Source organism: Penicillium manginii, assembly GCF_028828005.1.
Source record: "Penicillium manginii strain IBT 31320 chromosome Unknown utg000009l:1.0-3297300.0:1.0-3298630.0, whole genome shotgun sequence".
Classification (NCBI taxonomy): domain Eukaryota; kingdom Fungi; phylum Ascomycota; class Eurotiomycetes; order Eurotiales; family Aspergillaceae; genus Penicillium; species Penicillium manginii.
Window position 1 is genome coordinate 1,319,032 of NW_026643110.1, and position 15,476 is coordinate 1,334,507.

At 49.5% G+C, this 15,476-nt stretch overlaps 6 protein-coding genes across 6 annotated transcripts; 4 read left to right on the forward strand and 2 right to left on the reverse strand.

Annotated features, from left to right (window-relative positions):
* Window positions 1–560: 560 nt before the first annotated feature.
* On the forward strand, window positions 561–2,396 carry N7533_012253 (MFS transporter; the record flags this gene model as incomplete). Its single annotated transcript, XM_057108903.1, has 5 exons — window positions 561–790; window positions 852–1,874; window positions 1,988–2,024; window positions 2,106–2,175; window positions 2,233–2,396. The coding sequence occupies 5 exons, from the start codon at window positions 561–563 to the stop codon at window positions 2,394–2,396; spliced, it is 1,524 nt and encodes a 507-aa protein (XP_056954004.1).
* A 500-nt stretch (window positions 2,397–2,896) lies between these two features.
* On the reverse strand, window positions 2,897–6,340 carry N7533_012254 (uncharacterized protein; the record flags this gene model as incomplete). Its single annotated transcript, XM_057108904.1, has 9 exons — window positions 2,897–3,308; window positions 3,374–3,557; window positions 3,624–3,810; window positions 3,862–3,928; window positions 3,984–4,817; window positions 4,875–5,123; window positions 5,183–5,238; window positions 5,521–5,594; window positions 5,650–6,340. The coding sequence occupies 9 exons, from the start codon at window positions 6,338–6,340 to the stop codon at window positions 2,897–2,899; spliced, it is 2,754 nt and encodes a 917-aa protein (XP_056954005.1).
* Window positions 6,341–7,459: 1,119 nt separating this feature from the next.
* Window positions 7,460–8,742, forward strand: N7533_012255 (UDP-glucose:hexose-1-phosphate uridylyltransferase; the record flags this gene model as incomplete). Its single annotated transcript, XM_057108905.1, has 2 exons — window positions 7,460–7,557; window positions 7,632–8,742. 2 exons carry the CDS (start codon window positions 7,460–7,462, stop codon window positions 8,740–8,742), a joined length of 1,209 nt encoding a protein of 402 aa, XP_056954006.1.
* A 333-nt stretch (window positions 8,743–9,075) lies between these two features.
* Window positions 9,076–9,533, reverse strand: N7533_012256 (Erg28 family protein; the record flags this gene model as incomplete). Its single annotated transcript, XM_057108906.1, has 2 exons — window positions 9,076–9,420; window positions 9,471–9,533. 2 exons carry the CDS (start codon window positions 9,531–9,533, stop codon window positions 9,076–9,078), a joined length of 408 nt encoding a protein of 135 aa, XP_056954007.1.
* Window positions 9,534–9,715: 182 nt separating this feature from the next.
* Window positions 9,716–10,810, forward strand: N7533_012257 (ketoreductase; the record flags this gene model as incomplete). Its single annotated transcript, XM_057108907.1, has 2 exons — window positions 9,716–9,889; window positions 9,950–10,810. The coding sequence occupies 2 exons, from the start codon at window positions 9,716–9,718 to the stop codon at window positions 10,808–10,810; spliced, it is 1,035 nt and encodes a 344-aa protein (XP_056954008.1).
* A 1,857-nt stretch (window positions 10,811–12,667) lies between these two features.
* Window positions 12,668–13,983, forward strand: N7533_012258 (uncharacterized protein; the record flags this gene model as incomplete). The annotated part of the gene is made up of 4 exons (XM_057108908.1): window positions 12,668–12,853; window positions 12,913–13,032; window positions 13,104–13,483; window positions 13,560–13,983. 4 exons carry the CDS (start codon window positions 12,668–12,670, stop codon window positions 13,981–13,983), a joined length of 1,110 nt encoding a protein of 369 aa, XP_056954009.1.
* Between the last annotated feature and the right edge of the window lie 1,493 nt (window positions 13,984–15,476).

The following is a 15,476-nucleotide window of genomic DNA, read 5'->3' on the forward strand; positions in this document are numbered from 1 at the left end:
AAATAGTTGAAATTGTCTCTTAGTGAAAGAAGCTATCATTCCAGACCATAGAATCCTCTTCGTTCTGAGTCCATCCAAATCGTTATCTCCTCCCTTTACCTAGGAGTCCAGAGGGCATCGGGGAGTTCCCCGTTGATTTCTCTGAGCGAGTCACCTCGGCTTCTTACGCAGGTGGAGACAACCCCACATACAGGGATTCACTGGCTAGCTACGCATTTAAATCAACACATATTTTATCGAAAGGGGGGGGGTTATCAACATCTCGCTACGTCTTGACTTGAATCTTCATCCTAGGGGTCAACTGAACTATCCTCTGCCGCGCTTCTTCAAACAAAGCATGACTAGACAGACCCTCGGTTTCTTCGATATGGCTCTTTTATGAATAGGCATCGTCACGCACAGAGCTTATATTTGCGGGAAATTCTCCCTTTCTCTACCTCGATCACTCGCGACCCTTCGCTATCAGATTCGCTCTTTGGGGGCCTGTCATTTGTTAAAGAGAACAGAGTCCTCCACTCATTTTCCGCCCCCAGGGAGGGGATTGATATCGGGCGGGAGAAATGAATAGCAGTCAACATTTCTCAAAAGGTGGCTCATGTCGCGATGTTCCATTTTCGGATGGTCATTCTGCCAGTGACCATACCCAGGTTTCACGTATGCATAGCACCATAGACCACGATATTCATGATGTATCTTTCGATGGCGATGGAGATCCCATGAGCCCTAAAACGCTGCCGCTGGTAAGAAAATGGGTGATTGTTATTATTGTCTGCACTGGAACCATGTGTGTGTAAGTTTAAAGTGCCTTTTCGAATTCCTACGAATATCTGGTGCTGATTACGGAACACCAGGACCTGTGCAAGCTCAATCTACACAACGACGTATCCGCAGATGAATGCCGAGATGGAGACTCCGTCTCTCATTGCAATCTTGGGCCTATCGTTTTTTGTCCTGGGTCTTGGTCTTGGGCCATTATTGACGAGCCCCTTGAGTGAGTGGTACGGTCGACGACCTATTTACGTTGTCGCGTGGGCTTTTTTCGTTATTTGGAACATCGTAACAGCTGTTGCCAAAAATATTGAGACGGTTATTATTTCTCGTTTCTTCACTGGCTTTGCGGGTGGCACATTCTTATCGGTATCGGGTGGTACCGTGAGTGATGTGTTTCTACGCTCTCAGATCCAATTGCCAATGACCTTGGTTTCATCGGCCCCCTTCATTGGCCCTTGTCTGGGTCCTTTGATTGGCGGATTCATCAGTTACAACACGACATGGAGATGGAACTACTACTTTATCATCATTTGGTCCGGAGTGCTTCTAGTATCGATCGCCATATTCGTGCCTGAAACATTCCCGCCAGTCCTACTGCGGGCTAAAGCCGTGATGCTCCGGAAATCAACTGGAGATGACCGCTACAAAGCTCCCACAGAAAAGCTTCAGACTTCAAGAGGCAAAGCTTTGGCATACGCCCTCATGCGACCTTTCCAACTTCTATTCTTCGAGCCCATGTGTCTCGCTCTCGATGTTTATGCCGCCCTCTTGCTAGGTATGCTGTATCTATTTTTCCAGGCTATTCCTCTCATGTTCGAGACAACCTATGGCTGGAAGATGTGGCAGGGTGGTCTTCCATTTGTCGGCATCATTGCTGGCATGATCGTGGGGGCCTTGAGTACCCCACTCTTCGCCCGTATCAAGGATCATCTTTTGGAGCCTCAAGAGAAGCAAACCGGAGATATTGCTCCAGAGTATAGCTTACTTCCAGCTATACCAGCGGGTGTTTTGATTCCAGTTGGCCTTTTTTGGTTTGGCTGGAGTTTGTCATCAAACATACACTGGATTGTCCCCATCATTGGAGCCTCCTTTTTTGGTTGCGGGTGAGTTCACAAATTTTACAGCGAGACTATACGGGATCATTGCGGAAAATCCTGCATCAGGTTTTTAAGTTGATACCTATAAAAATTCCGACTAACCTATTTGGACATACTAGGATCTTACTTGCATACAAGGGAATCTTCACTTTTCTTGTGAGTCCTTCCACCCTCGGCCTTTCCCTCCTAGCTGTTGAGAATGGGATCAAATGTCACAACATACTAACTTCTCTCCAGGTAGATGCCTATCCACAATATGCTGCGTCTGCGCTCGCCGGAAATGGATTCGTGCGATCATCCTTTGCTGGTACGTGTGACATGGCCAATTCCGAGAATATCGAAAAGCTACTAATTCGATTAACAGCTGCCTTTCCACTGTTTGGGCTGCAGATGTATAATAAACTGGGCTATCATTGGGCAACTAGCTTACTCGCCTTTCTTACGATTCTCATGATGCCATTCCCATGGATCTTCTTCAAGTACGGAAAGGTGCTGCGAGGCAAGAGCAAGTTTGCTTTGGCTGCTTGAATATATGTAAAAAGATAGCGTGAAATACCTCCTGCCTATGACTGATATATGTGCTTGGGTTGCCGACACTGCTTTCTCCAGTATCCGCTGAAATTATCGGCCAAAAAATGTGCATTTTTTATAATTTTAGAGTCTATACCATTCAAAATTCGCCTATAGACGATTGTCCCCCGATAGTCGAACCTTCAAAAGACATGTACTGAGTGAACCCACCACCATCGTGCAGGAAAAGATCAATATCAAGCGCATTATCGAGATACCCAGCCCATAAAGAATCATGAATAAACTGATCAGGCGCTCTCCAGAGGCATCCTTGGGCATGAGAACCGTCGGAGTTGTTGCCTATATGACAAGTGCAATGGGAAATCGGTCCATCATTGTTTGGTGAAAGTTGATTCGCGATCGGTTGTAGTCTCACGGTATGTGCTGGTAGTGATGTGCTCGTGTCGTTGGAGGGGCTCCATATGCTCGATGATACATTCACAATTGGTCCATTCAGGTTAGACCCTTGTCCTGTCAATCTTTTCATTAGGTTGACGAATGCCTTTGAGATCCAGATTCTGACAGGCCATGACTTGGCTATCACGCTCAGTGCCAGCATGCACTGTCGTGATTTGTTCTCGGCGAGTTGGCGGTGTATTGATTCTTTGCGGCATATGACGAGTGTATGTATTGACAGCGCAGAGAATAATGCAGGGACCCTGGTAATTGTCAGTTCGGTCATTGCTTAAACTTGAATGGGCTCGGCGGTACATATGAATTAGACCAGAATGGATCATTCCAGTGGCTAAAAGATCCTCTGCTAGACGGGTGATGAAATCTGCTGCTGCTCGAGCTCTTGTATCCCTTTCAGCCTCATCTGGTGAGCCTTCTTTATTGGATTTTGGTCGGAATAGTAAGATCGTGCAGTTCCTGATATGTGTCAAGTTAGAGGATTCAAGCCTCTTTAGTTGACCAAGTAGCTTAGAAACACTCACTGGTATGATATTTGCAACATGCAGCCCCAAAATGATCCTTTTGTATATCCTTCATGAGTTTTCATTTGAACCTTTTTGGGAAGTTCTGATTCCCATTCTTCCAGCCTCCGTATCAATGTGTTTGTTTCAAACTTTTCTAGCGGAGGCCGTTGGGGACTAAATTCCCCCAGAAGGATATCACCCACTATATTCATCTCATTTAGTAACCAAACAAGGCATCGATTAGAATATTGTTGGTGGGTTGACTCACGTAGGGCTGCTAGTTTGGCCATTTCGATGACATATGAAACTTGGTAGTCTTTCTGTGCTGGTATGAGGCTTTGATCGAAGTTAGTATCAAAATCGAAATCTTCTTCCGTAAGAGCTTCGATATCACAATCTTCGTCTCTTATACGGCATGGTCGGCCAAAGGCGCCAGCGGTGTGCCTATCACGGGACTGGAATTATTAGATCCAGTGGTGATAATGAGCGGAAACAATATGACTTACATAGATGATCCACCATATTCGTTTCCTCAAGGACTTCATTCGCGGACTCATCGATGACTGAGCCATCCTTGTAGACTTAATTAGCACATCCCCTTCGTGGTCTTTGCAAGGATCGTACGTACGAGCGATGCATTCCCAAAGACTGTGCGAAAGTGATCGCACATCCAACCCAATGGCATACGTCTTTCTGGTCATCATGACTAGCCCACCAGAACCCAAGTAACAGCAGAACCGCGGCGAGGTTCATGCGATCAGTCTCATAGTCCGCATCGTAGAGTGCCTTTGCGCGAAGAAAATGGGTCTTTCTTGCTATGGCACGGTCTGTAAATCCGGCCGCGAGCACCAAATCATCGTCTCCAATCGTAAATCCCAGCAGACATATTGTCTGTAGGACCAGCGGAGATGTCTGACCTGCCGAGTACGATTGAGAAAACTTCTCACGATCAAATACTGGATATGCAGGATGAATCTTATCAAAAAAGGTATAGATCAGACGGCGGAGAATATCTGGACCGGGCAGCGTCAGAGCCTCTTGTAAAGAGATTGGAGTCTGAAGCTGATTTGATTCCATCCCTGGCCTATCTGCTATTGATGCAGGGATGGGGTGATGAACCGTCAGCGGCTCAGTCGAGCCACCCTCAGGCCTATGGCTTAGCTCGATAACATAATGGAGAGTGGATGAATCATCCGCGGCGTAGTTCTCAGAAAAGTTCGTCTGTGTACGATCGCCGATGTGCTGTGCAGGCACTTGCTGATTCTTTTGGGATTCCACTCCGTTGGTTTGGCCTGGAGTAGGTCCCGGAATGCAATGGTTTGGAGTTGAGGATGATATAGCATACGGCGTTTCAGTGGAGCTGTCTATATGGGAACCCTGTGCACTAGGCGTCTCACTGCCTCGAAGGATTTGTCGAGGCCCACCTTTAGTCCGAGAGTTATCCCGAGTTTTTCTGATATACCTGGATCAATTATTAGATCGAGACGGTAATTAGTGGGGATGAAAGAATACATCATACTTTCCCCGTTTTGAATCAATCAATTCGCATTTGATTTGCCTCATGCGGCAATGCCAACATGGCTGACTGTCACCAGCATCACATTTGACCCTCCTCGCATTGCACGCCTTGCAGGCAACCCGAGTCCGGCGGAGCGGAGTTGGGGTCTCGGACGTGCATGTATTCAGCGAGGATTCCATCCGATATGCGCAGCTTTGGGGCTGTAGAATACCCCACGGTGTGTGAAAATGCAAGTCAGCGAGGTTGTCACTGTAGAAAGTACAATGTAGTTGGGGGTAGGAGAAGAGAAGAAACCGTCGGGGACTTACCTGCGGGCAAAGTGGAGTCGTGGCGAGAGCCCGACGGGATCCGTGCTATCACCACACTTGACAGTTTATCTGAGTCGAATAGCTTATCATGCGCTCATTTTCATCATATCATGATAAAATATAGTAAACTTACATTGAGTCAATAGTGTGTAAATCTCGATTATATTCCGAGCTCCTAAATGACCCATTTGTCTACCTAAGTGCAGCTTTGCCACGCAGTAATGAAAGCCTTCAAAGTCCACGCCACTATCCCCAAAACATTTACATAGTATTCTTTTTTGCCGAAATCAAATGGCTGCCTATGTGTATCTTGAAATCTTTCACAAAGAAAAAGTTACCACCTCTTGTCTATCCAAGCCCGTCTCCGCTTTTCGGATATTATGGAGCAACAGTGCCGACCGAACATGCAACTCTAGTTAAATTAGTGACCGTCTACTTCCCAAGTAATCGAAGACGGGGTGGAATACCTTGAATTTCCAAATCAAATGACTTGGCTTCATCTTCAGTCGCCGCCTTTTCGACTGCCCGCATTCTGAGGCCTACCGACTTTTCAGAATTCATCCAAATAATCTCCTCTGTGTTCTGCTCAAGCCATGCCCGGTTAATGCGAATCATTCCATCATGAACCACAAATGCAGGAGCGATGAAGTATTGTTGCCCCGAAATGACGAGGTTCAGTTTCACTCGTAGCTGGATAAAACTTTCATAGTCTTCTAAGGTGACCTGGCGCGTCGCAAAGCCTTTGCATCCCGCCCCACCCATGTGAGCACGGATCAAGTCGTCTCCCCCACACAGGAGGATGACGTTCCCTACAGGTGAACCAGTGGGAGCGCTGTCGGGTGGAAGTGCTTCTGGACGGTAGACGCTATGTAAAGCCGTTGTTCGGGGCGCGGAGCCATCGTCGATAATATCCAAACCCGGGGTCTGCAGGAGCTGACATCGGACCCGTGATTGGACGGAGTCGGGGCAGGCACAGAGAAGCATTAAACTGATATCACTGCGCTGTACCATTGCTCGTAGCTGTGTTCTGAGTGTGGGCTCTACTGCATCTTGGATATGCCGGGAGACGGCCATCATTTTGGCCAGGGAGATAATGGGGAGATGAGAGAAGATCATGATGATCAGCTGTCGCCTGTCAGCCTTGGAGTTCAAGTACATTGGGTCTAAGGATGTATTCAGGAAGTCTGGATATGAACAGAAAAATAGTTATGATTCTGACATACCTCGTTCGGAAGAGAGCATAAATTCAATCTACTTTCGGAGATGTGAGAGGGGTTATCAGATAGATGGCAATCTGCGAATCTTGGTTGTCTGATACACCCCATATTGTAGGATGAGGTAGTAGTCTAATGAGTAAATAGACAAAGGAAGGAAGGGATAGGGAGAGGGAGAGGATAAATATCGAGATGATATACTCTTCTCTGGTCTGCTCTTCGCCCTTTTCGGGTAGGCAATGCTCCCTATGGTGGTGTGATCTGCGTATCTTCCCGTGCAAATGAAGGACTCTTCATTGTTCTGTGTGACCCAGAAACATCATATAGTGCCTGAGGTACATGAGACAACAACATCCGATATGCTCGTGTCTGGAAATGGGACAAGGTATAGGAACCAGCGTGTTTCTGCCGAAATAAAACCGAGGAGGGTTGGACGCATGACGTCAGGCGGATGTTTTGATGCTGACTGGTACATCTACCAATAGTACATGTAGCCAGTTATAGTTATCTATGTACAGGTCCAAACTTGAATAGCTTACACTGCAGGTCAAGAGTTCCATAGCATGCCACACCACACCACACCACACCATCCACCTACTGGCATACCATGCGGGTCCCCACTCTCTGCACCCCATGCCGTGCCCCGTTCCCCCCGAGTGCGGGAAGCCGAGCGATGCCTTATCCGGCTCACCGAGAAGCAATGACATCGGCAGTCGAGATATCCCATGGGGTATGTATACTCCAGAGAGTGTGAGGTTATTAGCATTATACTATTATTATATTATTATATCTGCATCCCCTTAGATACTAGTGTAATTTAAGCAAACATTGAATTTGGATTGACCGATTGATTACCTCTACATTCTTAGCTCTACATCGCTGAGGTAACATTCGAGGGAATCCTAAGAACCCCGCGCCCCCGCCGGGCCCAAAAGAGAATTTAACCGGCATCCGGGGGTTTTAAAGGGCTTTTTGATTCAAACGCTTTCCCTTCTCTGTTTCTCCAAGGTACTCTCCCGATCTTCTCTTTTCTTTCCTTTATTTTTCCAGTCCAAGTTCCGCAATGGAGAAGGTACTTGACGACATCTCCCACCGGAGATACAACCCCCTCCGAGGGTCTTCCATTCTGGTTTCTCCCCACAGAACCAAGCGTCCCTGGCAGTGAGTTAGCCCCCTCCTCGCAATTGAGTATTGTTCAAATTATCATGAGTATCTAATTCCTGATCCCATCTCAGAGGACACCAGGAGAGTCCCTCCAAGACTACTCTGCCCAATTATGACCCCGCATGCTATTTGTGCCCTGGAAACCAACGCGCCCAGGGTGACGTCAATCCCAAATATGACAACACCTTCATGTTTGTGAATGATTACAGCGCCGTCAAGGAGGAGCAAGCTGCCTACGATGGCAAGACTGATGATGGTACTTCCCTTCCCCCTCTCACCCCCTGGCGGTATGCACAGTGCTCACCGGCAGTAGAACTCGAATCGCGATTCCTCAAGGCTGAACCCGTTACCGGCAAATGCTACGTCCTCACCTTCTCCCCATCCCACAACCTCACCTTGGCCGACCTTCCACCCGCCGAGATCGTCCCCGTAATCAATGCCTGGACCGAGATCTATACCGCCCACCTGTCGCCCACCTCCCCTCTGGCAAAGGATGCCCCGGCCACGCACCTCCCACCCGTTTCGCACAACACACCCATCACCAAACCAAATGAGCAGTACCGCTACATGCAAATTTTCGAGAACAAGGGTGCCGCAATGGGCTGCTCGAACCCCCACCCCCACGGCCAGGTCTGGACCACCAGCACCCTGCCCGAGGAGCCCGCTGCGGAGATGGAGCAACTGCGTAAGTACCGCGCCGAACACGGCGGCGCCCACTTACTAGAAGACTACGCCGCGCTGGAGAGCCGCAAGCAAGAGCGTGTGGTATTCGAGAACGAGGCCTTCGTCGCCGTCGTCCCTTGGTGGGCGACCTGGCCCTTCGAGACCATGATCGTCAGCCGCACGCACAAGCGCGCTCTCACCGATCTGTCCGATGCCGATAAGACTCTCCTCGCCGAAGCCATTGCCGAAATCACCCGTCGCTACGATAACCTCTTCGAAACTCACTTCCCCTACAGCATGGGTATTCACCAGGCTCCGCTGGACGGAACGGTCGAAGAGATCGAGGCTTCGTACCTGCATCTGCATTTCTACCCGCCTCTGCTGCGCAGCGCGACGGTGCGCAAGTTCCTCGTTGGTTATGAACTCATGGCTGAGCCCCAGCGTGATATCACCCCGGAGCAGGCCGCTGCCCGCCTCCGCGGCTGCGGCGGAGAGCTGTACCGCAAGAAGATCGATTAAAAGCCGCAGCTGCTGGTGGCCTTGGAATATGCAGTTTGCTCATAGTATGCATTATCGGCCATTTCTAGCTCGTCGCTCAGTCAGATCCCGAGGTCAAGAATCATGAAAGAAAGAAAGAAAGAAAGAAAAAATAAAGTGTAGCTTGGAATCAATATTAATAAATTTCCACCATAGCGGTGGCGTGGCTCGAATACATATTTTTGTTGTCAGATGGTATTTTGGGGATCTGGTTTCTCGGCGGAGGAACCGACCAAATCCTCATCAAATAATCATACATCATAATCCACTGTTATATTGTATATTTGGCAACGGTCGACGCGGTCAATTGCCCCTTTAGGCCAGGTATGCGTCGCGCTGGGTCAGCATCCAAGCCAGCGAGGACGAGGCCACAATCAGAGGGCTGAGGAATCGACCACGCAGAGAAGCGTTTCCAAAAACGAGCTCGCCGACAAAGTGCGTCAGGGCAATGCCGTAGGTCCACAGAGCAAGATCGTAGGCCACCGAGTTGTCGATGTTATAAGCAGCAGTCATGCGGATAACAGCGGAGAGGAAGGTCCAGGTACCGAACACGCGACCAGACAAGGGCTCAACGGCAATTGATCCGTTGGTGTAAAGCTTCGAGGTATAATCGGTAGAGAAATAGGCTTGCAGGCTGTTGACGGCGGAGACCACGGAGACCTGGTTCGGTGTCAGTGGAGATTCACAGTCAGGAGAGAGGGCAGACATACGAAAACAAGCCATTTGGGCAAAAGACCCTCGAAGGGGGGCAGGTAGGAGAGCAATTGATCCATGATGTTCAAGATGGAGGGGGTGATAGTGATGGAAGATGGAAGGAATTGGCTTGTGACGAGACCGAGGATGTTCTCTCAATGTTTGGGGTTCTTGGCGTCGATCTTCCCAACAAGCTGCTTTTTTTTAACTTCTTCCACTTCCCCATTCCCCTCCACTTCCGCCTCCACATACCATTCTCACGATGGATCTATCAAAGCACCTCGAATGCCTTTCGCAGTGGCCTGCTCATATCCCGGCAGGTCTACCCGCTGTAGGCGCGCTGGTCCTCCTCGCAACTGGTGGGCTTGCTGTCGCCTGCAAGGTTTGGAGCTTCCTACGGGTGATCCTCAGTCTATTCATCCTTCCCGGCAAACCGGTTTGTCTATATATTCCCTAGCTACCCTTGTTATAATACTAACATGTGGAACCCTTGCAGCTTCGTTCATTCGGACCCCCCGGTAGCTGGGCTGTGGTGACTGGTGCCTCGGACGGTCTGGGTAAGGAGTTCGCCTTGCAGCTGGCGCGGGCCAAGTTTAACGTTGTGCTGGTGTCCCGGACCGAATCAAAGCTCGAGACCCTCGCCGAGGAAATCACCAAGCAATTCCCCAATGTGCAAACCAAGATCCTCGCCATGGACTTCTCCCGCAACTCCGACGCCGACTACACCGCGCTGAGTGCGCTTGTCTCGGATCTGGATGTCTCGATCCTGGTCAACAACGTCGGCCTGAGCCACTCTATCCCCGTCCCCTTCGCCCAGACCCCAGCTTCCGAAATGGCTGATATCATCACCATCAACTGCACCGGTACCCTGCGCGTCACTCAGCTCGTTGTCCCCGGCATGATGCAGCGCCGCCGCGGTCTGATTCTGACCATGGGTTCATTCGGTGGTCTTCTTCCTACACCTTTGCTGGCCACCTACTCCGGCAGCAAGGCTTTCCTGCAGCAGTGGTCCACCGCCCTGGGCGGCGAGCTGTCTTCTTACGGAATTGAGGTCGAGCTTGTCCAGGCTTACTTGATTACCTCTGCCATGTCCAAGATCCGCCGTGCATCCGCCTCCATCCCAACTCCCCGCGCTTTCGTGCGATCCGTTCTCTCCAAGATCGGCCGTAGCGGTGGTTCTTCCTCGTACGCTCACAGCTCCTCTCCTTACTGGAGCCACGGCCTCATGGCCTGGTTCCTGACCTCCGTCGGAACCATGAACGGCTACGTGCTTGGTCAGAACAAGTCCATGCACGAGAGCATTCGCAAGCGTGCCCTGCGCAAGGCCGAGCGTGATGCTCAGAAGAAGAGCACTTAAGCTCCAATTGACTCAATTGTTAGGCACGGCACAGCGGATGTGGGCCGGCTCTTTTTTTCGACAGGGTACTCCATTCCTGCTCAATGGATGGCGGGAAAAGTGGATGCAGTTTGGAACCCAAACTTGTTACGCATGATGATGATCAGAGTGTACTAAGCGCATTTTAGGACGGCTACTATTTTTAATTATACATTTTCGGACGTCTAGATCACCCTACCTACCCTCAGGGTCCACGGAAGTGGATTCTCGCTGTACGAGAATACGATTCTTAAATTTTAGGAACTACTCCGTTTATCGTAGGAAACTTTGTTCTGTTGTTTCAGCCCTGTCGCAAGCTTCTGAAAGGATGGATGATTTGGGGCCATCCTGGGTTGGAGTCGCGAACGGTTCGCCTGGGCACCTCGTGCCTGAGACATGAGGGTGGATCTCGATGGGGCCACGGTCTTTTCTACATCTAGTCAATGGGCGACACTTACCGTGCATGTTTCATGACCAACGACGGATTGGGCATCCCAGGACTCGGAACGGCCTTCTACGGCACAGCCGTCAACAACCAATGGCCCGAGCATTGAACGTAATTCATTTATCAATGACGTTCCAAGGTGTGGAGATATTATGCTACCCTGCAACGCCTGTGCAAGTATTCCAGTGACGCAACCTCGTATTCAAAGGCTTTCGGCTGGATATCACGATGTGCTCAGTCCTATGGCTCCGACATCTTTCGTTGCATGCCCAAGCGTCCATCCCTTCAATGGTCTAGGCCGAAGCAACTGCGGCCCAAGCACATATTTTCATGCTTCCGTTCAAGTCTTCCTCAATTTTGAGCCCGTAGATCTCCTATAGCAAGTGACACAGAATTGGAAGCTAGTCGCGGCACCAGGGATCAAAGTTGACTCCAAATATCCACAAGAGAAGCCTATTCTAACCCCCGGTATCCCTTTTCGTCGCACTGGCACCTGGTCGAGAGCTGACTGTACCAGGCTCACGGCAGAACCTCAGGAATCTCGGGACCCTTGCGTGGTATCGGTTTCATCGGTGATCGTCGAGACCTCTGTGCGATTTCTCCAACTCGAAGTCACTGCAAGATCCCGTCAGTGGCGCCGTGTCGCCCGTGGACCTAACTCCACTTAACTGCAGATAGACGGGCACGAGAATGAGAAGAGGGGTGTATCTTACCTAGGACATCGTTCGATCAAGATTCTCACGAGCTGCAGCCCAGATCTACGGCAGATCGGGGATTAGCGATGCATGTGAGATCCCGACACACGATCAAAATCAAAACCTGCTGCATTTGAAACCGAGGAAAATAGAGTAGTAACCAAGGAATCAGAGTGTTTAGATTTCACCTCAGAACTTCAAATCTCCCTCACTGGGCCGTGAAACGCGGGTGTCAGAGATAAAGTACCAAGTGGAGCCGCAGGCGGGTTGCCTAAGGCTGTTTTTGGCAGCGCGGCCCCGGGAGGATTACACCAAGCCGGGCAGCCCCAGTGGTCTCGATGGGCATTTCGAGAAAAAGAAAGAAAAACTAGGCTGAAACTTAATCAGAAAGAGTCATTCGCCCGGGTCTACTAGAATAATCTAGACACGATTAGTGGTTCGCCTGCTTAGCATTTTCGTGACCGCTGATCCTGTCGGCAATGATGCAGGGTCCCCCCCCCTGTTGGTTAGTTGGTGGTAGGTATTGCTGGCAACGTTTTACTTTGTTAGTGGGCTTACTTTAATGCGAGCCCCGCGCTGTTTCTGGTCCCTCGTGGCTCTTGGCAGATCTCGATGCAATATATCTTTAAATCGAGTCATGTCCATTTTTGAAGCTCCCGAGGTCCCGTGTTGAAGTTGAAGTATTGTGAGATTTAGATCATGTCTTCGACGTCGAGTGGAAGCCTGGTTCATGCCCTGAGACAGAACTGGCTGGGCAAGACTGCTATCGCGGTGCAATCATTTCTGCTGGCGGTTGCTTTTGTGGTTGTTGGTCTACGGGTATGGACACGGCGAAGGCAACGGGTCTCGCTACAAGGGAATGACTGGTTCATTCTTGCAGCTACGGTAAGATGCTTTTTTTTTCTTTTCAGCCAATGATGGATCAAACTGACGATATGCAATAGGTCGTCATGCTGGGACGTTATATTGTCGAGCTTCTTCTCGTTTTACTCTGTGGAATGGGAATCCATACGGATGAAGTCGTCCGTCTTGGTGGATCTGAGACCTTAGTACGCTTCAACAAGGTAAGTTCTGCTCTATACGCATAATAGGCTCTTCGAAATGTCACTGGGAAACACGCCTAACTTCAAAACAGCTTACATATGTGGGAGAGCTTCTTTGGGTTACCGTGGTGGCCCTCGTCCAGCTATCCATACTACACTACTACTTCCGCCGGTTCCAGCAACCGATCATTATGAGGCTGACCTGCGTTTTAATCGGTCTATGCTCCAGCCTTTGGATTGCAAGTTTGCTGGCAAATGCGTTCCTTTGCACACCACCGCGAAAGGTCTGGCTGGCCAGCGAAGAGCCTGAGGGCGCCTGCGGCGATCGCAAAATGCTACACACTGGCTGTGCAGTGAGCGAGCTTATCCTCAACATCTTCATCCTTCTTCTCCCTATACCGATTCTTCGACATATGAAATTCTCACGGAAGGGGGGGATTTCTCTGGCCAGTACTTATGTCCTGGGTCTAGTGTGAGTAGTTCTGTTCGCTTTTGCTTACTGCCATACCTTCAAGTTTCAAGCTCAGTCCTAACATATTCAACAACAGCATCATCGGTCTCTCGGCACTCCGTGTCGACACCAAACTGTTCCTCATTTCAAAAGACTCAACCTATGGTTCAGCCCCGGAGTCTCTGGTGTCGAGCATCGTGACTCTCTTGGGTATCATTGCCGCCTGTCTCCCGGTGCTGGCACCGGCTAGCCAACGGGTAACCGGGACGCCAGAATGCAAATTAATATCCGAATCCCCAAGGCCAGATCCCGCCACTACCAGATATTGGAAAGCAACAGTATCAGGCGGGCAGATGGAGGAGCCGGAAATCCCCCTTGTTACGGTCACGCAAGCACCGGTGGGGAAAAGGCCCGGGTTCAACGAGTGGGCTCTGGGGCAGATCAAAATCACATCGGATTGGGAGATTCATTCGACGCGGAATTCCGCGCGGCTGGATAAGGATTCTATTCGTCGTGGTTGAGATGGGATTTTGTTTGGGACTGAGACTGAAACTGAAACCGGGATGTGAAGTTATGGTCTGATCTGATCACCGTGCCAATTTTATTTGCTAGCCAAATCGGCAATCCCGACCGTTGAGTTGCAGTCTAGGACTAGTAGGCCACAAAGTTCTTCTTTCGATTGACGGATACCAGTTGAAACGTATTGCCTTGATTCTAGACTGCGGTACTAGTTTTTATGAGAGTACAAAAAGGAGATCACAATAGAAAGTTCTCATCTTGCAAGCATTTCCCCGCATTATCAACCAGTCGGCCATCTGGCCTAGTGGTAAGGCATCCGTTTCCGATGCGGGAGATCGCAGGTTCGAATCCTGCGTTGGTCGTTTTTTGCTACCCTAGCACTTTAATAGTATTTATTCTGAATATTTGTTTTTTTTTTTGGTAAGTGGGGCTAGTTTGTTAGTCACTTGCTTGATTTTTTTAACCTGGGTGAATGGAATGAGTAGATAGTATCAAAAAATATTAACCGGGTACGATGACAAGAAAGATACGTATGTGTATGTATGTATATCTGTTTTTGATTCGTATGAATATCCAACACATCCACCACACCACCCACACCTATACCGCAGATGAGATAGCAAAAGCAAAAAGCGACCAACGCAGGATTCGAACCTGCGATCTCCCGCATCGGAAACGGATGCCTTACCACTAGGCCAGATGGCCGATGCATAGAAAGAAACTTCTCAGATAGGCAATAGAAGCCTACGAAGTGTTACCCGATATCGCCGAGTTCGCCACCGTCGACTAAGGTTGTGGCTCACGCTTTGACAAGACGAAGGTTTGGATACACGTGTATGTGTCCATAGTTTCTGCAATTCTAACTGGCCGGTCCGCAGCACTGGAAATCGTGCGGGTCCCTGTTGAATACAGCAGCCCAAGCATTGATGCATTCATAACAATCATACACGCAGGAAAGCAACCGCAAATCGACGATGACTGTGATTATCGGATAGGATCAATCGCCATGGATTCGAGCCGATTCAGGGGATGATGCTTCTTGATCATGTACTATATTGCGTTTCTTCAAGTTGTCGAAAGTGGTACAAAGATTTGTCGCCCTCAACGGTCTGCAGTTGATGCTGCTGTGCCTCGTGTTGCCTCGCTCAAGTACCAACGCTTGGGCCATGGTGCGTTGTGCCACTTCTCGCGACGCTAGGTATTTACAGATGAACAACAATACCATTGTTTTACAACCCAGCGTGTGGGAACCACAGGTGCCAAGTAGACGGGAAGTTGTGGCGCCTCGGAGGTATCATCGCCCTTTCGAGTTGCGGATTCCCTTTCCACCCCCACCACCTCTACAATCCGATATAGCGAGCAATTGACCAAACTAGGAAGAATAAAGATAGAAAATCAAATTGGCAGGATTTTCCTTTTTTTTCCCAGGGCTTCTTCCCCACAGAATAAATTGCCCGGGGGTTATTGTGACCAAAAAATCGGAGAATACCGAGCT